Below are 25,971 nucleotides of genomic sequence, written 5' to 3' on the forward strand. Positions count from 1 at the left end.
GGTGACTCTTGCTCGAGTATGCTGGGCTGGCTGGCTTTCTGCTGGCCGTGTGACCTCTGTTTACTTCGACTGGTTGCAAAATTGTATGCGTGCACAGGATGTCCTCGCTGTCCAGCACATTCCTCCACTCCCTCTGGACCCAGTGTTGGGAGGTGTCTGCGCCTGCCTCCTAAAGCATGAGCCTTTGTACTGTTTGGCAGGAGTATGCCTTGGGGGAATTGCAGTGGCTGTCCAGCCTGCTCTCCCTCAGAAGATATGATCAGCAATAACGTTTTCTTTTCTGTCTTATTTGCTTTGCTCTATTTCATTTTGAGACATAGTCGCACTCTGAGTGGAGTTAGCCTCAACTCAAAGCAATCCTCCTGCCTCAGCCTCTGAAATGCTCAGACTATTGCTAAACAATAGTGATGTTATTAACATAGTCTTTTTTTCTTACTGGCTCCTGGGACTCTGTATTAAGTGCTCTCAAGAGTGTCCCAGGCATTAGTGGTTCAGTTCTAGTGGGGATGTCTAGAAGAGTTAAGCTTCTTATGAAGGTCTTACAGCCATTGGACAGTGGATTTGTGAGTCTGCCTGTCCATCTGAAATATCTATGCTTTTAATTACTGTATTCTTCTTTGCAACCTGTGCTTGAAGCTTCCATTCCACTGCGTATGCAAGGTGCTATACCTAGAAATTTTATTTTCTCCCCTCCTCTCCCCTCCCCTTCCTCTCTCCCCTTTCCTTCTTTTTCTATCTTTCTTCCTCCTTCCTCCATCCATCCATCCATCCATCCATCCATCCATCCATCCATCCATCTTTTCTTTCTTTTTGAACTAAGGTTTCATGTGTCCCAGGCTGACTGCAAGCTTGCTAGCTGAGGCTGACTTTGGCTCTCTAATCCTCCTGCCTCTTCCTTTCATGTACTAGGATCACAAATGTGCACAGCCACACCCAGGTTTTGAGGTGTAAGGGACAGACCCTGGGGCTTTGTGCATGCTAGGGAAGCACTATACTAAGTCAGCTTTATCTCTATGAAGGGTGTGTGTGTGTGTGGTGTGTGTGTATATGTGTGTGTGGTGTGTGTGTGTGTGTGTGTGTGTGTGTGTGTGTGTGTGAGAGAGAGAGAGAGAGAGAGAGAGAGAGAGAGAGAGAGAGAGAATAATATTTCCTAGTAAAGAAGCACTTACGATGAAGTGCAAAGGGAAAAGCAACATACAGGCATGCTGTATGGTGAGAGGCTAGGGAAACACATGGGCTTGTGCTGTGACAAAGAGAAAAGAGGAGAGGGATCAGAAAGGGACCAGCAAAATACCCTACTAGCTAGCCTTGGTGCGTCAAGAGCTTGCAGGGAGAGTTGCCCCAGAGGCCATGTGTCTGGTGCTGGTCGGGTTGTCCTAAGGCTGGACAGGCAGCCTTGCTTCCGGTAGCTGAAAAGAATCTCCTGGTCATTTGCTGCTGGCTTCCTTTCACATACAGCCATTCCCCTCTGGTTCAGGGCTACAAAGCCTGCTCATTCCAGTCAGAAGGTTGGCAGCTTGATCAATGATTTCCTGTGCCTTGATGATAAATGTCTTTCCTCTTTCGAAGATAAATCTGTATTTGGAAGGGTCAATGCTCTTTGAGTTCTTTATAATAGAACTTCATTCCAATCCCTTTCCCAACTGTGACCTGTTCCGGGGCTCTTGGCCAAAACAAATTCTGCTAGTGACAAATAACAGAAAGTACAGGAAAATCATGTGCTCCTTAATTTAAGCCCTGGATAAGGCCTCTGAGAGTGGCTAGGCCAGGGCCTTTTTGCTCTATAGATCAGGAAACAGGGTCCCTGGAGAGAGGAAGAAGTGTGCTCAGGATCACGTCGCTGCTTCTGGCTGGCTCCACTCCCCCGAAGGCTGTGAGGAGAGTGCCAATCATCTATCAAGTTAAAATCTTGTCAAGACAAACTTCCAGTTCATGCTAAACCTACATGTTGCCAGGAAATATCTTATTTGATTTTTTTTTTCACAAAAACTTTAGTTGTGCAGGCTGGGCACACAGGAATTTTTTTCTTTTAAAGTAGTAATGTTTATTCTTTATTATTGGTCTCTTGTGTGTCATAAAAGCCATACATATTGATCTGGCAGAACTACTTGGTGCTAAATGGATTCTGTGACGTTTTATGAGCACATAGGCATGCACATTCCTGAACTTATCTTTATAAAGGCAGAGTTGAGTAGCTGCAGCAAAGAATTTAGGGTCTGCAAAACCTAAACTGCCTCAGGGCCTTTCCAGAAAAACAAATTTTTATTTCGAGACAGATGTTAAGTAGTTGAGGCTGGTCTTGATCTCCTGGTCCTCCTGCCTTTACTTTCCAAGTTCTGGGATTATAGTCCTATGCTACTGTGTCTGGTTTATACAGAAAGGGGTTATCAAATCCTGCACAAGATCTGATAAAACACAGAAAGACAAGAGCAGGGAAATCATTGCCTCCCTAGAGACTTAGGTTGATTGTGGCTTAACCATTTTCCCAGCTAAATGTTTTCAAAGTCTTTGATTTCCCAGCAGTCAGCTCCTAGAAGCAGAGAGGATGGCTTTTAGATCTGGCTCTTCTGTGACCGAATAGTACTTAGTGTAGAACAGTGGTTCTCAACCTAAAAGTCATGACCCAGTCACATATCCGATACCCTGCATATCAGATATATTTATATTATGATTCATTACAGTAGCAAACTTACAGTTATAGAGTAGCAACGAAATAATTTTATGGTCAGGCGTCACCACACCGTGAGGAACTGTATTAAAGGGTTGAAGCATTGGGAAGGTTGGGAACCATTGGTGTTGAGGTTCTCCTCAGTTTGTACAAATAGTGCTGGCTGCACCTCACCGATAGTGACAAGCAATGGGAGCGCGCTCTAGGCCTTGGGTTCGAATCCTCAACATGAGGTTGGGTGAGCATGTTAAACTAACAAGCATGATTGCCTTTGTTAATGGATTTTCTTTACTTCCACCGACTAGGGGCAGGTTCAAGGCAGTGGTGTGTGTCCTGTCTGCAGTTACAACATGCCTGGCGTTTGTCAAGCCTGCTATCAACAATATCTCTCTGATGATTCTGGGGGTTCCGTGCACTGCGCTGCTCATTGCAGAGCTGAAGAGGTGGGTACCATTCTTCCTGTCTTTTGTTGCCCGGGTAACCATTTTCTTCTGGGAAGCTGTAGATGGAGGCTTCAGGTTCATCTGCGGAAATACATTTTTAAAAAAGATTGATTTTTGTATTTTTTTTCTTTTTTTTTTTTTCGGAGCTGGGGACCGAGCGCTAGGCAAGCGCTCTACCACTGAGCTAAATCCCCAACCCCAATTTTTGTATTTTTAAAATTCTTTTTATTGGTTATTTTTATTTACATTTCAAATGTTATCCCCTTACCTGGTTTCCCCTCCGGATCCCCCATCCCATCTCCTCATCCCCCTAAAATATATATTTTTTTAAAGATTTATTTGTTTTGTGTATATGAGTACATTGTCACTGTCTTCAGATACACCAGAAGAGGGCATCAAATCTCATTGCAGATGGTTGTGAGCCACCATGTGGTTGCTGGGATTTGAACTCAGGACCTCTGGAAGAACAGTCAGTGCTCTTAACCGCTGAGCCATCTCTCCAGCCCCTAAAATATATTTTTAAATCTGTATATTTTATTTCGTGTGTATATGTATGTGCCTGACCGTATCACACCATGAGCATGTAGGAGTCCACAGAAATCAGAAGAGTAGTGTGATCCTCTGGACTGGAGTTGTAAGCCGCCTCACATGTGTGCTCAGACCAGATCTGGGTCCTCTAGAAGAGCAGTAAGTGTTCTTCACCTATAAAGCATCTCTCTAGCCTTCCAGAAACATTTTGTGGGACCTGGAGATACGGCTCTGAGGTTAAGAGCACTTGTTGCCCTTCCAGGGGTACTTGGTCTTGTTCCCAGCATCTGAATGATGGCTCTCAAGTATCCATCACCCTCTTCTGACCTCAGCAAGTACCAGGCAGGCACACAACACATACATTCAAGCAAAATTCACACACACAAAATAAAAATGAAAAAAAAATCCTCAAATATTTTCTTTTAGGTTGTGTGTGTGTATCTTCTAGCTACAAAATACATATAATCACTGCTGTCACTGTGCAAAACCGAAAGCTTTGTTTCCGTTGTGATTACTTTAAAAGTGTATTTGAATTCATACTTCTCTGACTATGAACACTGGATGTCTCAACTTTTTGAAATCTGTTCGTGCTGTGTCGCTGAGGCTGGCCAGGCTCACTCACACTGACCTTCCCACTCTTCCTTAGGGCTGGGATTAGAAGTGTGAAATGGGTGCCCATGAGTGACTTTTTAAAAATAAAAAAAAACCCAAAACAATATTTTATGTGTATGGGTGCTTTGTCTGGATGTATGTCTATATACCATTCGCATGCCGATACTTAGGAGACCAGAAGAAGGTATCAGATTCCTTGGAACTGGAGTTAAAGTTGGTTGCGAGCCATCGTGTGTCCTGGAACTTGCTCTGTAGGCCTTCCTCTGCCTCCTGGGATTGAAGGTGTTTGCCACCGCACCGGGTTTATGCCGTCTTTCTTATCTCTAGTACCTAATCTACTTAGCTGCTTACTTGACTCCTATAGCAGTCTTAGGCATTGAGAGTTCAGGTTGACAAAGCCAGATTCCTCACCTGTCTTTTTTATCCCTAGTTTTCTCTGGAGTGTTTCCAGGTGTGCTAAGTCCAGATGTCCGAGTCAGAAGCAATCTCTCCCAGAACATCTTCTCTGGTCTCAGCCATTGTTCTCCTTGTTTGCATGACAAGTCCCATAAATTCAAAGTCTTTCACACACACATCTCTGCTGCCCCCATAAGTTGAACGTGTTGTGGTTGTTCAGCCCCCTCCCCCACTCCTCCATCAGAGAGAGAGAGAGAAAGAGAGAGAGAGAGAGAGAGAGAGAGAGAGAGAGAGAGGGAGGAAGCGCCCCCTTCTGTCTGTTTTCCACCATTCTGACTTCTGTGTCTTCACTTGAACCCAACTCCCTCTGGCTCCAGGCCTGTGCTCACACTTTCCCCTTTCTGATTCTCCGTGTGATTAACTGTTGCTGGTCCTCTAGCTTGGGTCTCAGTCATTTAGATATGGTCCTATCGCCCTTCTTTACAGCACTCACTGCCACCATGATTAGAAAGTAATTTGTGTGGTTTGACTTCTGCTGACACGGAGGGACAGAGGGACACTGTGTGGACAGGGCTCAGGTCTTTCTGTTCCCTGCTGTAACTCAGTTATCGCCCAAATCCCAGTAAGGAAAAGGAAAGGAAAGGTTCCCAGAAAAAGGACGCCCTTGGCACTCTGTGCCTTCCTTCCAGTATCTTCCCTGTTTGTTTTCACATGGCATGATGTCATGCCAAGCCAGCCTGTCTCATTGTGCCTGGCTCTGCCTAGGGGACAAAGAGGAAGGAGTGTGTTTTATCGCTCTGCTTGTCTCTAGCCTTCCTTCCTGAAGCATGTCTGGCCTTTAGAGTTTCAGTGTCAGTTCTGAATCTTCTCTCACCAGGAGAAAACGAAAGTTTATTCTGATTCAGGGTCATGACCTGATGTGCTGAACTTGGGGATATTTAAATCACGTTGCTAAGAGACTCTCTTGCATTTAAAATACTTTAAAAACAACAAGTTTTCCCAGACTGGTGAGATGGCTCAGTGGTTAAGAGCACTGACTGCTCTTGCAGAGGTCCTGTGTTCAAATCCCAGCAACCACATGGTGGTTCACCACCATCTATAACGGGATCTGATGCCCTCTTCTGGTGCATCTGAGGAGTAACAGTGTACTTACATAAATAAACAAATCTCTAAAGACAAACAAACAAAAACCCTCAACATTTCCTGGCGGCTGGAGAGGCTCAGCTCTGACAGAGGGCTGTGTTTTGATCCCCCACATGTCTTCAGGAGTCTTTGCTCACTGAGGCATGCACAGGTGCACATATATACACGTAGGCAAAATGCTCATACTCATAAAGTAGATACACCTAAATGTTTTTTAAAAGATTTATTTGTTTGTTTATTTATTTAATGTATGTGAGCACACTGTACTGTAGCTAGCTATCTTCAGATAACACCGGGAGAGGACATCGGATCCTATTAGAGATGGTTGTGAGCCACCATGTGGTTGCTGGGAATTGAACTCAGGACCTCTGCAAGAGCAGTCAATGCTCTTAACTGCTGAGCCCCCACACCTGAACATTTTTAAATGATATTCTAAAACATATCTTAGAATCATTCTGATTCTAAGAATGATTATTTTGTTCATTTTCCCCATTAACTAATTAATTTATTCACTTTACATCCTGATTGCAGCTCTCATCTTTCCTCCCAGGCCCCCTTTCAGATGGCTTGCCCCACACCCCACCTCGCCCCCTTCATCTCTGAGAAGGGGAGGTCCCCTCTGGGTATCAACCCACCCTGGCACCTCAAGTCACTGCAGGACTAGGTACATCCTCTCCCACTGAGGCCAGATGGCTATTTTATTCTTAAAAATACCTTAAGAATACAATCAAGGGGGCTGGGTATGATAGTACATGCCTTTAATCCCAACACCAAGGAGGCAAAGACAGGAAAATCTTTGTGAGTTCAAGGTCAGCTTGGTCTGTATAGGGAATTTCAGGACAACCAGCAGGGCTACAGAGTGAGGCTCTGTTTCAAATGCAAAACAAAGCACTCCCACCCCCAACCAATAAAGGTTCGGTAAGAGAAGAAATAGTGGGTGCTACTCTCAGGGGTTTGTAATAAGGAAGTCTGGTCCTTGTTGCATAAATCAGTTGTACACTGCTTGTTTCCTTCTGAAACTTGACCTCACATTGATGTTCTGATGAGAGCCCTGACAATGAGACTGGAACTCCATGGAGCCAGGTTCTGGGCAGTCCTGAGCTGACCCAAGCAAGCATCCTGAGTAGGACCTGTATCCTCAGGGATGCACAGAGGGAGACACAGGCACTGCCCTGGGCTCCTGGCTCTCCACTGACTTCCCTCAGCTCTGCCAACCCCCAGTGACCCCGACTGGCACTCTGGTTTCCCTGACACTCCTCCCACTACGTCTCAGCCATATTGCTCTGTGTTCCTTCAGCCAAAATTTCTAAATTTAATTGGATTGGGCGTTCAAGGAAACTTTTTATAAAAGTAATGATGTAGTCCTGGCTGTCCTAGAACTGGTTTTGTAGACCAGGGCAGACTTGAACTCAGAGGTACTGCCTCTGTCTCCTAAGTGCTGGGATCAAAGGCTTACATCACCACATCTGACTTATCCCCCAACCCCCTTTTTAAGATTCCCTTCCTTATTCTTCCTGCCTTCCTTCCTTCCAGTTTCTTCCTTCTCCTGACCCTTGGTCACACTTTATTATATAGCCTAGTCTTTAATCTTTGAGATTACCTGTGAGTACTTGGGAGGTAAGAATGGGAGGCTACACACTGGCTTTGAAGCCAGCTTGGACTGCATGACGTATTTCAACAGCAACAGAAACAAACAACATTGAACAAACACAATGCACGTCTATCCAAACCACTGGAGTCCAGCTGAAATTGCCTGTGCTCTATTTATTGATTCATCAGCAAGAATCATTGATCCCCTGCTCTGGGACAGGTTAGGTAGTAGGCATTGGTGGACAGGTATAGTTCTTAACTGCCATTCACCTCCAGACATGAAGCGAAAAATGCTCGCACAAATAATACACTGTTTCAGCTTGCAGAGTTGCTGTGAAGAAGAACCACATTGTTCACCGAGAGGACGCAATATGAACAGATAGCCATTCAGAGGGTTCGGTTCAGGAAGTATTGGAATCCAGGCCTGAGGAGGAGAGGGTGGGCTCAGGCTAGACACTCTTTGAGAGCCTTGGTTTACTCACAGGACTAGAGTGGTTTTTGTTCTGTTTTGATAGGGTCTCAGTAGGTAGCTCTGGCTTACTAGAACTTACTATTTAGAGCAGGCTGGCCTTGAACTTATAACAATCAATCTGCCTCTGCCTTCCAAGTGCTGGGATTAAAAGCTTGTACTACGGGGTTGGGGACTTAGCTCAGTGGTAGAGCGCTTGCCTAGGAAGCGCAAGGCCCTGGGTTTGGTCCCCAGCTCCGAAAAACAGAACCAAAAAAAAAAAAAGCTTGTACTACCACACCTGCCTTATGCACACGCTCTTTCTCTGTCTCTGTCACTTTCTCTCTGTCTCTGTCTGTCTCTGTCTCTCTGTCTCTGTCTCTCTTTCCCTCTCTCTGTATTTTGCCTGCATGTATGCCTGTGTGCCACATGCATGTACTTACAAGCCTGATGCCTTCAGAGACCAGAGACCAGAAGAAGGTGTTAGATCCCCTGGAACTGGAGTTATAGACCATTGTGAGCCACCGTGTATTTTGGGACTCTATCTGTTCTCTCTTTGCTTCTTGGCAATCATGAAGTAAGCAGCTTTGCCTGGCCTCATTCTCCCTGCCCTGACGAGCCAAGGTCAGGTGGCCATGGCCTGAAACCTCTTAAACCATGAGTCAGTATTCCTCTTTCTCTTTTCAGTCACTTGTTTCAGGTATCTTGTTACAGTGATGGTTTGTTAGTACGTTTTTTTGTCAAGTTGACACCAACTGGAATCATGGGAGAAGACGGAAACCCGTGGAAAATGCTTCCATCACATTGGCCTGTAGGCAAGTCTCTGGGGCCATTTTCTTGATTGATTGACACGGGAGGGCCCAGCCTACTTTGAGCAGTGCCAGTCCTAGGAAGGGACAAGCCATAAAAAACAAGCTTCCTCTACAGTCTCTGTTTAGTTTCTGCCTCCAGAGGTTTGCTTTGACTTCCTGCCTTGGTTTCCCTCTATGGTAGCTTGTGACCTGGGTTATAAGGTTCGATAACCCTTCCCTCCCCAAACTGATTTTGGTCCTGATGTTTTTGTTACCACAAAAGGGAGCAAACAGGGTCAGATGAAGTTACTGGTTTTTATGTGTCTTGGACCTCTATTTGTTCTTTCAGAAGGACTTTTCAAAGTGGCCTTCAACCTTCCTGTAAGAGAACATTTTTGGTGTTTTGTTTTTAAGCAGAGCCTGCTGTCACTCCATTTTACTCTTTTGCTTATGTTTCTACAAGGCAGTGGGAATGTTCAAAGCACGCTGGGCCTTTGACGTCTGTCCGTTTGCTCAGTAAATATATGAGCTAAGCCTTTCCTTGGATGAGTAGGCCCCTGCAAGACCATAACTGACTCAGGAGCAGTCTACTGAGGAAAACGGTCCCGGAAGAGAGGTTTGAACCTGTTTAGCTCCCAGCTGTCAGTGGGTTCACGGGAATTTTCCCCAGGCATGGATGCCGTCCTCCACTCTAGGACCAGTTCTGTATCAAGGCAAAAACTGTTGCAGGTTTTGGGCAACCAGTAGTGTTGTGGAAATTATTTAATCCCATCTCGGGGTTCTACCCAGCCTTTGCCATTTAGTTTCTGGATAAAAGACACACACGACCTTCATATTTACAATAAACCTTAAATGGCATAAGAGCTGGGCAGATACCTACCCTCTATGTTATTAGAATCCACTTTCTATCCGTAACCTTGAGTTATTACTTACTGTGTTTCATCTGGGCTGCTCTTAACTCCAGTTGGCCACCCCTTGGGGCCATGCTTTCTTGACTTCTAACCCATGGCAGGCAGCTTCCCCTTCCTCCTCCTGCACCTTCTTCTTTCTTCTTATGGTTCTCCGACCCTAAGCCCGGGAATCCTAAAGCTCACCTATATGTCATCTTTATTTACCAATCAGAAATAACTTGGGGGCAGGGTCACTTAGGACTTCTCCAAGTTTTGGGGGCCCAATATTAGCATCAGAACACAAGCAGCCCCAGGCCAACCCACTACACGTAGGACTTGTTTCAGGAGAACATTCTTCAATGTGGGTTAAGAATGCTTATTTTCATTCAGCGAATGAAACTACGCCCAGTGCTGTTCTAGTGCTGAGGACACTGGAGAACAGCTTAAGTGTCAATGGGAGAACAGCAAATAGAAGATGTGACAGGTTACATTAGAGGAGGAATGGGTCAGGTAGCACACACCTTTGATCCCAGCACTCAGGAGGCAGAGGCAGGAGGATCTCTGTAATGGTAATTTTAATATAAATGTAATCTGTAGCTAATGCAGCAGCTTTAATTAAAAAAAAATCCTAGCTAGTTCCCCAGTAAAGACACAGAAAGACCAAGATTTATATTCAACTTACAGTAAAATAACTAGGATTATAATTCTATTCTAATCCTATGATCCAATCTGGCTACTTCCCAGCCAAAATCCCTGAGATATTTGCATTGTTGTATTGTTCTGGCCCACTGGGCATCAGGTGTGCTCTGCCTTGATGTCTCTCCAGACCCCTTCCCCATGGAGACTTCTCTCTTCCTCCGCCTCCTCCCCTGGCTGACCAAGTCCCGCCCTATTCTCTCTATTGCCTGATCATTGGCTTTTCCAGCTTTTATTGAGAAGGCAGAGAATAAATGATGAGGATTGTTTACACAAATTAGAAAAGTGATTCTTAACATAAGTGTTAATCGAGATTGAAACAAGTTGTAAGGGCAGGGAAACCAGCGTTTGAATAACACAAGGATAAACTTTACACAGCTCACAGTAACATTGTGCCTACAGAGCTCAGAGAGTTTGAGGCCAGCCTGGTCTATAGAGAGAGTTCTAGGATAGCCATAGATACACAGAGAAACCGTGTCTTGAAAAACCAAAACCCAAAATCTAACCGTCCATCCCCTCCTCCCAGAAGGAGGAAGGGTCTTTGGAGGTGATGGCTTTTTGAATTATTAAAAAATTGTGCTCCGGAAAGGGCTCTGTATTATCTTTCTGTTGCTGTGATAAAACACCACACAGCAGCAACTTATCTTTTTCCTTATTGAAAATAGACAGTTGTTTTCTACCGTATATTCTGATTAGTTTCCCCTCCCTTCGCTCCTCCCAGGTCCCCTCCCAGTCAGATCCATGTCCTTTCTGTTTCTTGTTATAAAACAGATATCTAAGGAATGTTATTTTAGTACATAAATTTTTTTTCTTTTGGTTCTGTTTTTCGGAGCTGGGGACCGAACCCAGGGCCTTGCGCTTCCTAGGCAAGCGCTCTACCACTGAGCTAAATCCCCAACCCCAGTACATAAAATTTAAAAAAATATAAAATATATAAAATTTAAAAACCAATAAGATAAGTGAAAAACAAAGAAATTGGAATATGACAAAACAGCCAAACAAGAAAAAGAGCCAAAGAAAAGGCACAAGAAATTCAGAGATGCAGAGACTCACACATGTTCTCACGGGACTACCATGTAAGCCCCAAGCTGGATGCTATATGGCGTATACAAAGGATCTGTAAGGAAGAAATGCCCCAACTTAGCACTATGGACAAAGGACCTGCAAAGATGTGTTTGGGTTTGTTTTGTATTGGGATCTATGGCTGGGCATGGGACTCCCCCTTAAGAGTAGTTTGTGTCCCCCAGTGAGACTCCCTTGGAGAAAGACTAATTTTTCTTTTCTTTCTTTTTTAGTTTTTTCTTATCTTTAAAACTATTTTTAAATTTAAGTTTATTGTTTTGATCATGTTCTTTTCCTTCTCAATGTTTCCAGATCCTCTCCTCACCCCCACCCACCTAACTTTAAGTTCTTTCTCAAACAAGCAACAGCAACAGCAACAACAACATCAACAACAACAACAAAGCTACAAGCCAAAACCTCAATACAACTCAATGGAAGTGGCTATCAGTTGGAGATAGCTTTTGGGTTAGGGATGGGGGTGTGTGCTTACTTCAGCTCTAGGACCCCGTCTGGGGTGGGCCCTGTACATGCTGCTGCCACAGCCTCTGGGGTGGGCCCTGTATGTGCTGCCACAGCCTCTGGGGTGGGTCCTGTATGTGCTGCCACAGCCTCTGGGGTGGGTCCTGTATGTGCTGCCACAGCCTCTGGGGTGGGTCCTGTATGTGCTGCCACAGCCTCTGGGGTGGGCCCTGTATATGCTGCTGCCACAGCCTCTGGGGCAGCCTCTGGGGTGGGCCCTGTACATGCTGCTGCCACAGCCTCTGGGGTGGGCCCTGTCCATGCTGCCACAGCCTCTGGGGTGGGCCCTGTCCATGCTGCCACAGCCTCTGGGGTGGGCCCTGTCCATGCTGCCACAGCCTCTGGGGTGGGCCCTGTCCATGCTGCTGCCACAGCCTCTGTGAGCTCAGATGTGCTCTGGTCGTGTTCTGGCCCTCATACTTTCTGTCTCCTCTTCCAGAGTTAGTTCCCTGCACCCTGAGGGGAGAGATTGGATAGAGACATCCTTCTTAGGGCTGAGTGTTCCAGGGTCTCCCAATCTCTGCCTGTCGTCTGCCTGTGGGTCTTGTACCTGGGAGTCTTTGCCTTGCTGCATGAGGAAGCTTCTCTGATGATGGCTAAGCAGGGCATGGAGTCTATGAGTATAGCAGCTAGGAGTCATTTTATTGCTTCGTTCCTTTAGCAGAAAAGTAGTATTTGGTTTTCCCCTAGGTCCTTGGGCAATGTAGTCTCAGGTTCTTGGCTATCTAAGCAGTGTTGGCTGTGGGCTCCATCTCAGGGGGTGGGTCAGATACTGGGTGGTTACTCCATATTCCTCGTGCCACTATTACTGATGGAACTGGGTGGTGAGTTAGACAAAGTCACACTGAGCATCAGATCTCATGTAGGAGGTTTATTAAGAGGAAGAGGTACAGAGGCTGCCAGGGGAGGTGGGGGAAGGGAGGGGGAAGAAGGAAGGAGGGATGGGGAAAGGGAAAACATGGCTTTTAATCAGGGCCTTGGCATATGTACTTGTGCAAGAGGACATGTGACGGGCAATAATGTGTTACCTCTGGGCAGCTAGTGGTGAGGTGTCCTATTGTCACCAGGTCTCTAGGAGTTGACTGTGAAGATACCTGATTGTTAACATTGTCTTGGAGTCCCTTTCGATTGTCCCTGTGTAAGATCCCAACCCCTCGGTCAGTGGTACTTACTTCAAGATACTCACGATCAAGACACTGAGACGCAGATCGATGCAAAAGCAAGAGGTTTATTTTCTGGTGTATTAGGGTCAATCCTCAATCAGTCCCTCAAGGCAAGTGACTAGAAGGCGACCCAGAATGGCTATTACAAGCAATTTTTATACATTTTAGGGGCACAGGTTACATCAGCAAGGTTGCAGTTCAAACTTATTGGTTAGATATATTGACTTTTAAATCTGTTGGCTAGCAAGCATCAGTCAATATATCCTGAGAATTTTCTACTCAAGAATGTTCCTGTGGGTGGAGAATGGAACTTGACCTAGCCTATACCCAAGGCGGGAAGCTGGAACCTGGCCTATCCTTGACCCAAGGCAGGTCGGTGTAAGACTGGTGCAAGCCCCTAAGGTCCTTCACCTGGATGTACCTGATCGATAACAATTACACCAGCATATCTTACAGACAGGTCATTCATGTAGATTCCTGCCGAGGGCTAGCCAGCCTCAAGTTGGAGAGGAGTTCTGAGGAAGGGCTGTCTGGGAGCTGTGTAAACAAACACTTGAAGTCAAATCGTGGGCCTGAGCTGGCAGCCTATGTTCATCTGAGGTGGCTTTCTAGACTGCTGTGTTCTGCTCTGCGTTATGTTGTAGAAATTGTCAGAACCCTGGCTAGAGTTTGTAGCCTGCCTTTGGTTATTGAGTCCCCAGACGAAGGACTTACTCACAGCTTTTATATTCACAATAAACCCTTGACAGCCCGATAGCTGTGCAGCTGCCTGCCCGCCATACTGTTAGACTCTATCTTCCTATGGATAACCCCGCAGTATTACTTACTATTTACTGTGTTCCATCTGGGCTGTTCTGAACTCCAACTGGGCGGCCCTTCTGGTCACCACTCCCTGAATCTCTTTATCTCCGTCCTTTTATCTTTCTGACACGTTGGCTCACAGTGCAGCTGCCTCTGTTCCTTTACATCTGTGAAGCCCCTCAGACAATTCATATTGCAGCCTTTTCTTACAGTTTTGCGCAGTTGATAAATTATATATTTTTGAGCCCATGTTTTTAGAGTTCTTTCCACAGCCTGTCCTGGGCTGTCCTGAAGGTCCCAGCATTTACCATTTTTGCTGAGACATTAGCCACACCTCGCCTCCCTGACTCATGTCTCTGATTATCACAGAGTCATTACTATTAACAGAGAGGACATTCCTTGAAGGGGTGTGAAAATATTTGCATTATTATACAAACAAACCTTATGCCCATGAAAAGCTCTCTGGGAGAACTTTCCCTCGGGACGGAGACCCTCTAACTCTAAAAACCAGACCGAGACACCACAGGATGCAATCAGCAAGAGGATTTGGTTTATTGTCGGGATACACAGGCACAGGCACCTGTGGGCGCTTCAGTCACTCGGGGGACTGGCGCGTCCCACGGAACCAAGGATGGGCTTTTATAGGATTTTGGGGAGCAGAAGCAAGCATACAGAAGCAGATGCATGGTTACAGGGATATAATTGGTGGATTTTAATATGGCAAGGGTTTAGCCCGGGGGCAAGTTTCCTAGCTACCTTCCTGAAACATAAGGACTGACTCGGCCCCCCAAGGGTTCAGCCCGGGGGCAAGTTTCTTAGCTACCTTCTTGGAACATAACGACTGACTCGGCCCCCAACCAGGGTGTGGGACCTCTCCCGGGGCTTTTCTCATTGTCAGGTGCTCAACGGCAGTCCTCCTGTTGCCAGGCCTTCAACCAAACACATCTTGTTTGGCAGCCGCTGTGTACTCAGTGTTCTAACCTTTCCCTGAACCAGTCATCTTAAGTACAGCCTTGTAAAATGGCGTTACTGCTGCTAAGCTGGGGTCTTTCATTCCCCCATTTTTTTGTTAACTTTGAGTGAAATCTTTCACTCGACTTGGTCAAGAAATTTCTGTCTGGTGGGGGCTTATTCCCCCACTGACTCTAAGCTACAAAAGGGCTAGGAGGAGCCACGTAGGAGTTTTAACTTTAAGGGGTTTGGAGTGTGCTGAACTCTCCATGTCTGGGGTGTAGTGTTGTGATTAGTCAATTCCTCAGACCGGACTGTCTTGACGTGTGGTGTGTGGATCTAAGCCGAGACTCCGTCTACCTTTAGGGCGGTCGGGGTAGTCAGGAGGACGGTGTAGGGTCCTTTTCACCGTGGCTCGAGATTCTTGGTCTGGTGTCTGTGCACCCACACAGTGTCTCCAATCTGGAACGGGTGTGGCACCACCGGATGCTCAAGCTTGTTCTGGTAAGCAGCGGCCAAAGGTCTCCAGACGTCTCTCTGCACAATCTGTAGGGCCTGTAAATGGGCCCTCAGAGAAGGGCTGTCAGCAAAATCAGCAATGTTTGAATCAAAGAAATGGACAAATGGGGGTGGTGTTCTATATATTATTTCAAAAGGAGTTAGACCATGGGGGCCCGGGGTATTCCGGGCCCGATATAGAACTAGGGGAAGGAGGGCCACCCAATCCTTTGAGCCAGTTGTAAGCGTAAGTTTGGATAAAGTCTCTTTAATTGTTCTATTCATGTGTTCTACCTGACCTGAACTCTGGGGTCTATAGGCACAATGTAATTTCTAATCAATCCCCAGCAATTTGGCCACCAACTGACTTACTTGGGAGACGAAAGCGGGCCCGTTGTCCGACCCCAACGCTTGAGACATGTCATACCTGGGAAAGATTTCCTCGAGGAGCTTCTTGGTGACCATTTTTGTAGTCTCGTGTTTCGTGGGGAAGGCTTTGACCCATCCTGAGAAGGTGTCTATAAACACTAGGAGATATTTGTATCTATATATACCTGGTTTAATTTTAGTAAAATCAATTTCCCAATGGATGTCGGGACGGTGTCCCCTAGGACGAACTCCTTGTCCAATCATGGTCTTTCCCAGGTTAACCTGAGCGCACGCTTTGTAACTCTCAGTCACCTTTTGTATCGCTTTGTCCCAATTAAAAAAAAAAAAACACAGATTTATCTCTTCTCGATCTAGTAAGGTTTTCATCTTCTTAAACCCCAAATGGGTTAATTTATGTAAAAAGGAGATCAATTCAAAAGTCCTTTGTAGACCCACTGTTTTAGTTGAGGGTGGTAGATGGCCCCCATTTTTTTTAGGAGCTCTATGTCCTCATGGGCGTAAACCCAACTGGTTTGTCCCACTGGTGGGGGCGTGGGTTGGTCTGGGCTATTTAAGGGCAAGATTTGTTTGTTCATGGCCGCTTCTCGCGCCGTGGCATCGGCCAGCCGGTTTCCTCGTGCCTCTGGGTTGTGCCCTTTTTGGTGTCCTGGACAATACATAATACTCAGTCTTTTGGGCAAGAATAGGGCTTCTAAGAGGGCCAGAATTTTAGCCATATCTTTACCCTCAGATGTGAGCAGCCCCCACCTCCGGTAGATCTCCCCGTGGATGTGTGTCATGGCAAAGGCATAACGGCTGTCTGTATATATATTTAGCCTCTTACCTTTTGTCATCTTGAGCGCCTGAGTCAAGGCGATGAGTTCAGCCCGTTGTGCGGAGGTACCAGCAGGCAGGGCTTTTGCCCAAATCACTTTGTCCTCCGTAGTGACCGCAGCTCCAGCCTTTCGCTCTCCCTCTGTCAAGAAGCTGTTGCCATCCGTGTACCATGTGTGGTCAGCATTCTGAAGAGGCTGGTCCGATAGGTCCGGCCTGGTTCTATGTACTTCTGTGAGGATTTGTAGGCAGTCATGCTGTTCTGCCTCCTCTGGTAGGGGAAGCAAGGTGGCAGGATTGAGGGCGACTACGGGTCCAAACTGAACCTGTTCTGCATCTAGTAACAAGGCTTGGTAGTGGGTCATGTGGGAATTAGAGAGCCAGCGGTCTGGGGGCTGCTTTACCAAGGCCTCCACTGCGTGGGGTGCTAGGATGGTGAATGGCTGTCCCAAAGTCAATTTTCTAGCATCCTTGATCAGGACAGCAATAGCAGCCACCATCTTTAGGCACGGTGGCCAGCCGGAGGCCACAGGGTCCAATTTCTTAGACAGGTAGGCCACAGGGCGTTTTCAGAGTCCCAACCTTTGTGTTAGGACCCCTTTAGCATACCCCTGTTTCTCATCGATGAACAGTTACTGAGCAAATTGTAAGGGTTTGGAACAGTCGGATGAATATCTTTTATCCTCTTGTTGACCTTTTTCAAGTCTTGTACTGGCCTATAATCTCCAGTGTCAGGTTTCTTACAGGCAGAAGAGGCGTATTCTAAGGCGACCGGCAGGGGATTAGGATGCCTTGATCTAGAAGCCTCGTAATGTGAGGCCTTATACCTTGATAAGCTTCATGTGACAGGGGGTATTGTTTTATGGAGACTGGAGTTGTAATGGCCTTTAACTGTATCCTGAAGCTTGGGTGAGGACTGAATGCTGGGCTCCTGTGTCTACCAGGAAAGTAACCGGCTGCCCCCCAACTTTAAGCGTTACCCTGGGCTCAGGGGGGGGGGATCCTGGCCCTGACCTCCCTAATCTTTATCTAGAGCCAAGAGGGAGGTTCGTGGTCGAGGCTTTCGGGGTCCGCCAGGCTTCTTGGGGCACTCTCTGGCCCAGTGCCCTTTTTCTTTGTAATAGGCACATTGATCTTTATCCAGCTTCAGCCCCTTTCGAGCTCCCCCCTATCTCCCTTCTTTTCTTGGCCCTGTACTACGGTGGCCAAGATTCGACTCAATTCTTTGTTTTTTTTTTTTTTATCTCTCTCTTATTAAAAATCTTTTTAGCTTCTTTAAGTAAATCCTGTAATGTATAGCCCTGTAAATTTTTTAACCTCTGTAACTTAGTCCTGATATCTGGAGCAGCCTGCCAGATGAAGGACATAGAGACACTCGTCATTTGTCCTGGGTCATCTGGGTCATAGGGAGTATACATACGGTAGGCCTCCTTAAGTCTCTCTAGAAAGGCGGAGGGAGTTTCCCCTGTTTCCTGTAATACCTGTTTTACCTGAGCCAAATTAGTAGGGCGTCGTATAGCCCCTCGGAGACCCGCTAGAAGCAACTGGCGATAAAGGCGTAGGTGTCCCTTACCTTCAGCTGTATTAAAATCCCAGTTTGGTCCTCAGGCAGCTGGGTGGGACGCCCATCATCTCCCAGAACATGTTTTTTGGCCTCTAGGAACACTCTTTGTTTTTTTTTTTTTTCCTGAGGTTAAGAGGGCCTGTAAGAGCTGTTGGCAGTCATCCCAAGTAGGCTGGTGGGTAAGTAAAACAGATTCTATTAGGTCGGTGAATGTCACCGGATCTTTGGAGAAAGAAGGGTTGTGTTGTTTCCAATTGTAAATGTCAGCTGTTGAAAACGGCCAGTATTGGGTCTGGCCACCGGTTCCCTGTCTAAGTGGGAAAGCCTGGGAGGTTGTATCTGGCATCACCTCGCGCTTATTGCGCAATCTCCCTGCGACAGGGGAGAAACCCTTATCAGACTGTGGCCCGGGAACTGATCTGGCCGGCGGCTCTGCCTCCTCCGTTTCAGCCGGGCCTGTCAGAGAGAAGATCTATGAGAGGGGAGTTTGGGTCTGCCGGGAGGACAGGTTTCTTAGAAGGCTCTGATTTCACAAAGGTAGAGAGAGGAAGACGTGGCCGGCGGACCGGGCGGGGCCGAGGGGACAGGCTGGGGGTTGAGCGGAGGCCAATTTGGGTCCACGAAGGGTTCCGCCCAGGGGGGGGTTTTAAGGCGAGACTCTCTCAAGTGATACTATAAGAAACCTGGTCAGGATGTCCGTGGACGGCCCGATCTTTAACCTGTAAAATAATGATCTTATTAAATGTGTCATTTACTGGCCATCCCGCTCCGAAAGTGGGCCACTCGGATGTGCAGAGAGTCTGTCATTTTTCTTTTTTAACCTCGACGGACTGGTTGTGTGCCCGGTCGTGGACGTCTTTCTAATGATCAAGAGTGAGACTTAGGGGCATTGTTAGGGACTGTCCCATGTTAGTTTTAAGGAAGATTAGAACACAGAGAAAACAAACAACACCAACAGTCAAACAAACAACAGACAGGCGTGCTGCACGGCTTTGGTACCAAACTGAAAGCAAAAAGTCAGATGGAGGTGGCAAAGGTCCGGGGCCCTCTGAAAGCCAAAAATACAGACAGAAGTGCCGTTAGTCCGGATCTTTCTCCTCTCCCAGATTGGGCCCCGAAAAGTCGGGCCCCTAACACCCTTGGAACGTCTTCCAGGGCTGCGGGGCGAGAAGTCCGAGCTCGTCAGCTCCTTCTTCGTCCCGCCCAAATTCCAAACAGCCTGGCTGAGCGCTCACAGAACAGACCTGGCTGAGCACTCACAGAACAGACCTGGCTGAGCGCTCACAGAACAGACCTGGCTGAGCGCTCACAGAACCTGGCTGAGCGCTCACAGAACAGACAGAATAAGGCAGAACGAGACAAAATCAGACAGACAGACAGACGCCGGCCGGCTTACCTCCCAGTGGGTGGTCGGTGGTCCCTGGGTGGAGGATCTCCTTTCCCGGCCAACGCACCAAATGAAAAGCTCTCTGGGAGAACTTTCCCTCGGGATGGAGACCCTCTAACTCCAAAGACCAGACCGAGACACCACAGGATGCAATCAGCAAGAGGATTTGGTTTATTGTCGGGATACACAGGCACAGGCACCTGTGGGCGCTTCAGTCATTCGGGGGACTGGCGCGTCCCACGGAACCAAGGATGGGCTTTTATAGGATTTTGGGGAGCAGAAGCAAGCATACAGAAGCAGATGCATGGTTACAGGGATATAATTGGTGGATTTTAATATGGCAAGGGTTTAGCCCGGGGGCAAGTTTCCTAGCTACCTTCCTGAAACATAAGGACTGACTCGGCCCCCCAAGGGTTCAGCCCGGGGGCAAGTTTCTTAGCTACCTTCTTGGAACATAACGACTGACTCGGCCCCCCACCAGGGTGTGGGACCTCTCCCGGGGCTTTTCTCATTGTCAGGTGCTCAACGGCAGTCCTCCTGTTGCCAGGCCTTCAACCAAACACATCTTGTTTGGCAGCCGCTGTGTACTCAGTGTTCTAACCTTTCCCTGAACCAGTCATCTTAAGTACAGCCTTGTAAAATGGCGTTACTGCTGCTAAGCTGGGGTCTTTCACCCACAGCAGTCATCTGACACTTCGGGAGGCTCATGTCTGCTGGCCTGGTTCCTACCAGGTCATTCGGTCCCTACCAGAGCCATGGCAGACTCAGCAATTGAAGGGTTTATAATTGGGTTGGTGTTTATCTCTCTAGCATGCGGTACCATGAATATTAGTCATGGGAGTGAGGCTCTAGGTAGGCACCAGCTTGACTTGTCTGTGTTCTGTGAGTCATGTATGTGTTGTCCTTAGCAATAGGGTCATACTGTCAGTGTGTGGAAAGCCAAGGCAACTTACAGAAGGAAGGGTATGTTGAGGCTTACAGCTCTTTTTTTTTTTTTTTTAAATATCTATTTATTTATTATGTATACATCATGCAGCTTTCTGCCTGCATGTGCACCTACAGGCCAGAAGAGGGCATCAGACTTCATTACAGATGGTTGTGAGCCACCATGTGGTTGCTGGGAATTGAACTCAGGACCTCTGGAAGAGCAGTCAGTGCTCTTAACCGCTGAGCCTTCTCTCCAGCCCTAAGGCTTACAGTTCTAAAGCATAAGAGTCCATTATCATTATGGTAGGAAGCTTGGTGGCAAGGTCAGAGCTCACAAGAGGCAGGGAGAGCAAACTTAAAATGACATTAATCTTTAAACTCTCCAGTGACACACTTCCTCTATCAGGGCACAACTTCTAAACTCCCCAAACAGCACCACCAACTGGGGACCAAGTGTTCATTCAATGAGCCGGTCTCATTCTAATCAACACAGGCTTACTGAGTGATGCTTGGCAGACACTTGAAGACCGATGAACCACATGGCTATGTGAGGGCAGAACACTCCAGTCAGAGGCAAAGCAAGTAGGAAGGCTGAAGGGCCTATTCATGCTAAGGCCTGGGGTGTTTGAGGTACAGAATAGATCTACCATAGTTTGAGCAAAGGTAGTGGGGATCGAAGTATATAGAGAAAATGGAAAAAAGAAAGGGGGGGGGTTAGCCCACACATGGGGTCTTGTGGCCACTCTGAATGCTGTGTTTCTCCCTGTCCCCTCCCCCTCCCTCTCCTTCCTCCTCCTCCTCTTCTTCCTTCTCTCTCTCTCTCTCTCTCTCTCTCTCTTTCACACACACACACACACACACACACACACACACACACACACACACACACATACACACCTTGGCGTAGAGCGTTGCCAGTTGACTACAAGGGCAAAGGGGAGAGTGTATGAGGGAGGAGGAGGTGAAGGGGACCTGGGCCCACATGACCAGAGGGCAGGTTTGGGATGGATTCTGAAAGAAAAGCTAAGAAATTGGATATGGAGTCTGTAGGCAGGAGGAAAAACTAGTTGATCGTCCACGTTTTGCATCTGCATTAGACATCAGGGTAGCCTTTCGGATGGTAGGTAGGTGGTTCTATGCATCTGGAGCCAGGGCTGTGTGGAAAGGGTTTTGGAGTCACGTGCATACATGTCATATTTACACCTATGAGGCTGTCTTCAGTATGAGGCCAAAGCCGTCAGCTGGAGCAGATGGGAAGTTTTGGAGACCCGGGGAGGTGGCCAGCAAACCCCGTGGAGACCAGACCTAACTTTCTCTCACTCTCCTCCTCAGGTGTGACAATGTGCGTGTGTTTAAGCTGGGCCTCTTCTCTGGCCTTTGGTGGACTCTGGCTCTCTTCTGCTGGATCAGTGACCGAGCCTTCTGTGAGCTGCTGTCCTCCTTTCACTTTCCCTACCTGCACTGCGTGTGGTAAGCTCCGGCGCTGGGGTGCTCGCTGCTGCTGGCCAAGTGCTCCTGCCAGGAGCGAAGGCAGGTGCAGGGGAGGGACCCAGAGCTGATCCTTCTTTCCCTCCCTCTCCTAAGTCACACATTTTAGGAACAAGAAGTAAGGTGGAGTATGAGAATGGCTCCTGGGAGCTGGTTTAGCCAGAATGAACCCTCCTAAAGACCTAATTGTTATGCTGCACAGCGGGTTGGCAGCTCCTTGATTGTACAAGGAGCCTGAAAACCAAGTCGGCAACCTGAGCTCCCGGGTCTGGAAGGGTGGTGGGGAAGGGAAGGGTAGTGGGGGAAGGGGAGCCTATGTGATGTGAGGACAGGCTGGTTCTCAGCGGAACCACGCCCTCAGAGCACTCGAGGCCAGGTGAAAGCTTGGACTCTCCAGGTCACCTAGGGACAGTCATACCTGTTCCTTTTACAGCTACAGATAAAGCCTAGGGGACTGAAGTCTGCTGTTGGGCACCGCTCACACTGCTTGATCGTGAGGGAATAGAGCATCTCTGTTTTGGGAAGCCTGGGAATGGCTCTAAAGTTCAAAGGAAAGAAAGTGGAGGTTACAAAATCACAGACAGAATCCAGGCCCAGGAAGGGGAGGAAGCAAGGGAGGGGGTGGGGAGCTGTGGCTCAGGGGTCTGCTCAGCCTGCAGCCCTTGGCCTCAAACTCTAGCAAAACTGGAGACAGTGGGGTTGGGGGAGTAGCTTTCTTCCTAGGAACTGCTTCAGCTTCTGAGCCAGGACAAAGCAGTGTCTGTCTCTGTTCTCCTGACTGGTAAATACAAAAGGTGGCAGGGAGCAAGATAAATGGTTGTCTCATGTTCTGGTAGATTCGCAGCATCCAAGGGAGACCCGCGGGTGCCAGTGTGAACTAGGTATGGTGGCTCACACCTGACACCTCAGCACCTGAGAGGCTGAGGTGAGAAGCTTAGCATAAGATTCAACCAGAAGAAACCAAACCAAAACAACCCTAACAACAGTAAAAAAAACTTTACCTCTCCATCTATCTACAGCCATGAACCCACAAACTAGGAAACTACAACGGCACCTTTCTATGTGCACTACAAACTTGTTCTTATCTTAAGCCAAACTCCTGTCAGGCATGTCCTGCCAGTGAGTGGCCAACATGCCACACAGGATAGTTATGAACATGACCCAACATGTTTGTAGATGACAATGTTCTATTGCAGTATTAAAATGTTGTTAACTAACTCTGTGTTAGATCATGCCCATTTATGCCCATTTATGCATATGAGTACACTGTAGCTGTCCTCAGACACCAGAAGAGGGCATCAGGTCCCATTACAGATGGTTGTGACCCACCATGTGGTTGCTGGGAACTGAACTCAGGACCTCTGGAAGAGCAGTCAGAGCTCTTAACCACTGAGCCATCTCTCCAGCCCAACAGAGGATGTATCAGATATTAAGCTGATAGATAGGGTCTTATTGAACTCTGGGAACTTTCCTTCTCAGCAAGGCTGACTCTCTAGCAAGCTCTTAGGATCCGCCTTGCTGTCCTATAGTGTGAGGGTCACAGGCTTCCCACTGGGCGTTTGCACTCAGGCCCTCATGTTTGCAGAACGAGAGCTTTTTTTTTTTTTTTTAATTTAACTGTCTCCTGACCTTCATATTATGTCATTTCTAACGTTTCACTTTTGTAAATAATCTGTAAAAACACACACATTGACTCTAACCTTCATAGGTTAAATTGTAATATAAATTGCAAGATAGCAACGCATATTTCAGTTTTTTCTAAGACTGTAAGGCCTTGGACTGGGGGTGTGATTTAGCTGGCAGAATGCCTGCCTAGCATAGGGAATTGACCCCAAGCACTACAGAAACTGAGCTTACGAGGCAGGGGATCAATCACAGCGAGTGGGCAGCCTGGATTAGAGTAAGACCTTGTTTCATCTATCTTACTATACTGTGAGTGTGTGTGTGTGTGTGTTTTGTTTTGTTTTAAAATACAGTCTCCCTCTGTAGTACCAGTTGGCCTAGAGCCCTCTGTGCACACCAGGTTGGCTCAGATCCACAGAGAACTGCCGGCCTTTGCCTCCCGAGTGCGAAGATGAAAGGCACGCACACCCATGCCCAGCCGTTTATTTCCTGTGTGAGAGAGTTTGATGTATCCCAGGTTGGCCTCACATTCACCGTGCAGTCCCAAGTCTGGAGTTACAGCAAGTGCCACCATGCAGACTTTGCTTTGTTTGTGTTGGCAGTGCTGGTCACCCTGAACGCAAGTGTTCTGCTGCTTCTCGCCCAGTTCTTCCAGCCCTTGACTGACGTCTGTTAGGATGCCTCAGCCCGAATGCTCACACACGCAGCAGGAATTAAAGCTTTGCTAACCTGATGGGGATAAATGTGTTTTTATTTTTATGTCTTTAAAGACAGTGCCACCGGATATCTTTTAAAACATATTCCGAATGGTGGCTTTAGGGTGTAATTTAATCGCAGTCTTTGCAATTTGCCATGTTTCCCCTTTCAAAGTGTCCTTTCTGATGTTTCTGACTACAGTGGCTGTGGGCTGTTTGTAATGCAAATTTGAATTAACCGCTCATTAGTTAGTAGGTGTAATTTTGAGGCAGGGTCTCACGATGTAGCTCTGGTTAGCCTGGTACCTGATTGTAGACCAGGCTGGTTTCAAACTCACAGAGATCCAACTGCCTTTGCCTCCCTAGTGCTGGAATTAAAGGTGTGCCACTGTACCCAGGAGAAGAGGTTTCTAGGTCATAAAGAACAACACATACAGCCACTACGTGTGTCAGCTGCAGCTGAGGTTATCCTTGGAGGCCAGGCCTCATCTTTACTACACTCCCTGCTGTTCCTCATCCAAGCCGGTTTTAAAGCAAAGCTCACACAACATTTATAATGATCAACATTCTGGGTGTTAAAGTTTCAGGTCTTTATCACATTGGGCAAATAGTTTCCTATTCTTTTTTTTTTTTTTTTAAAGCAGGCGAATATTTTTTGTGCTGTATTCATTTTGAATTATCACGTGTCTGTTTTTTCTTGACTGGTTTCTGCGCCATTCTTAGACAAGCCTCTTCCCCTCTAAGTTTATAAAAATAGTTTTTGGAATATATATTACAAAGCGTAGGTGCTGGAGAGATGGCTCAGCAGTTACTAGCAACGTGCTGTTCTTGTAGAGGACTGTAGTTCAGTTCTAGCACCCAGGCTGAGCGGATCGCAACCACTTATAACATTCATTCCAGGGGATCCTGCACCCTCTGGTGGCCTCTGCAATTACTGCACAGATACTCACACAGGACACACACATTCGTATAAAGGAAACCATTTTAAAATTATATTTTAAATATTTTTAAAGTAATTCAAGCTTTATATTTATTTATTAATTTTTACCCATATATATGTGTATATATACATACATATATATATATATATATATATATATATATATATATATATATATATGGACATGTGCATGCCACAGTACCTGTCTGGAGGTCAGAGGATGACTTTGGCAGTCAGTTAGTTCTTTCCTTATGCCATGTGGGCTCTGAAGATTGAACTCAGGCCATCAGACATGGTGGCAATCACTTTATCTTACTGGGCCATCTCACAGGTCCATATTTTAAATCTTTAATTCACTTGAAATAGGTTTCAGTATTGTGTAAGGAAGCATCTATCTCTCTTTAGAAGACTTCTTGTTTGATTGATCGGTTGGTTTTTGTTTTGTTTTGTTTTGTTTTGTTTTTCAAGATAGAGGTTTTCTGTGTAACCTTAGTTGTCCTGGAATTATCTGACCTCAAACTCAGAGAGCTGCCTGCCCCTGTTCCCTGAGTGCTGGGATTAAAGGCGTGCAACACCACTGCCAGGATTTATTTCCTTTTTTAAAGAAGATATTTATTTATTATGTATACACCATATAACTTTCTGCCTGCATGTATGCCTGCAGGCCAGAAGACCGCACCAGATCTGATTACAGATGGTTGTGAGCCCCCATGTGGTTGCTGGGATTTGAACTCAGGACCTCTGGAAGAACAGTCAGTGCTCTTAACCACTGAGCCATCTCTCCAGCCCCTCAAGCATACTTTGATACAGGCTAATTTCCAATGAGAGTGTAAGCTGTATAAGGTTCTTGAGAAGGTGGGAGCAAATCCTAGGTTCACCATCTTCACATTGGCATTTTCTTTTTTTTTATTTTTTTTAACTGAGTCTTAGCTTTTTTTTTTTTTT

General features: G+C 46.8%; 2 protein-coding genes across 5 annotated transcripts in view; one reads left to right on the plus strand and one right to left on the minus strand.

Annotated features, from left to right (window-relative positions):
- Acer2 (alkaline ceramidase 2) overlaps positions 1-25,971 on the plus strand; it is a 50,800-nt gene that overhangs the window by 19,575 nt on the left and 5,254 nt on the right. For 2 of the 4 annotated variants that reach the window (XR_010066399.1, NM_001107943.2), the window contains 2 exon segments: positions 2,974-3,111; positions 21,613-21,750. Coding sequence is in view for 2 of the 4 variants with exons in the window: in NM_001107943.2 (NP_001101413.1) it covers positions 2,974-3,111; positions 21,613-21,750 (276 nt within the window). In the remaining 2 variants the exon portion in view is untranslated. 4 annotated transcript variants of the gene reach the window in all.
- On the minus strand, positions 14,254-18,585 carry LOC134486948 (uncharacterized). Its single transcript, XM_063288576.1, has 2 exons — positions 15,627-18,585; positions 14,254-15,281 (listed from the first exon to the last, which is right to left on the minus strand). The coding sequence occupies exon 1, from the start codon at positions 16,900-16,902 to the stop codon at positions 15,997-15,999; it is 906 nt and encodes a 301-aa protein (XP_063144646.1). The 5' UTR covers positions 16,903-18,585; the 3' UTR covers positions 14,254-15,281; positions 15,627-15,996.

The sequence above is a fragment of the Rattus norvegicus genome, chromosome 5, assembly GCF_036323735.1.
Source record: "Rattus norvegicus strain BN/NHsdMcwi chromosome 5, GRCr8, whole genome shotgun sequence".
In the NCBI taxonomy this organism is placed as follows: domain Eukaryota; kingdom Metazoa; phylum Chordata; class Mammalia; order Rodentia; family Muridae; genus Rattus; species Rattus norvegicus.

What these genes read in the sequence shown, in the direction of transcription:
- LOC134486948 (XM_063288576.1), bottom strand. Translation starts at nt 16,902, where the DNA reads ATGGTGGCTGCTATTGCTGTCCTGATCAAGGATGCTAGAAAATTGACT.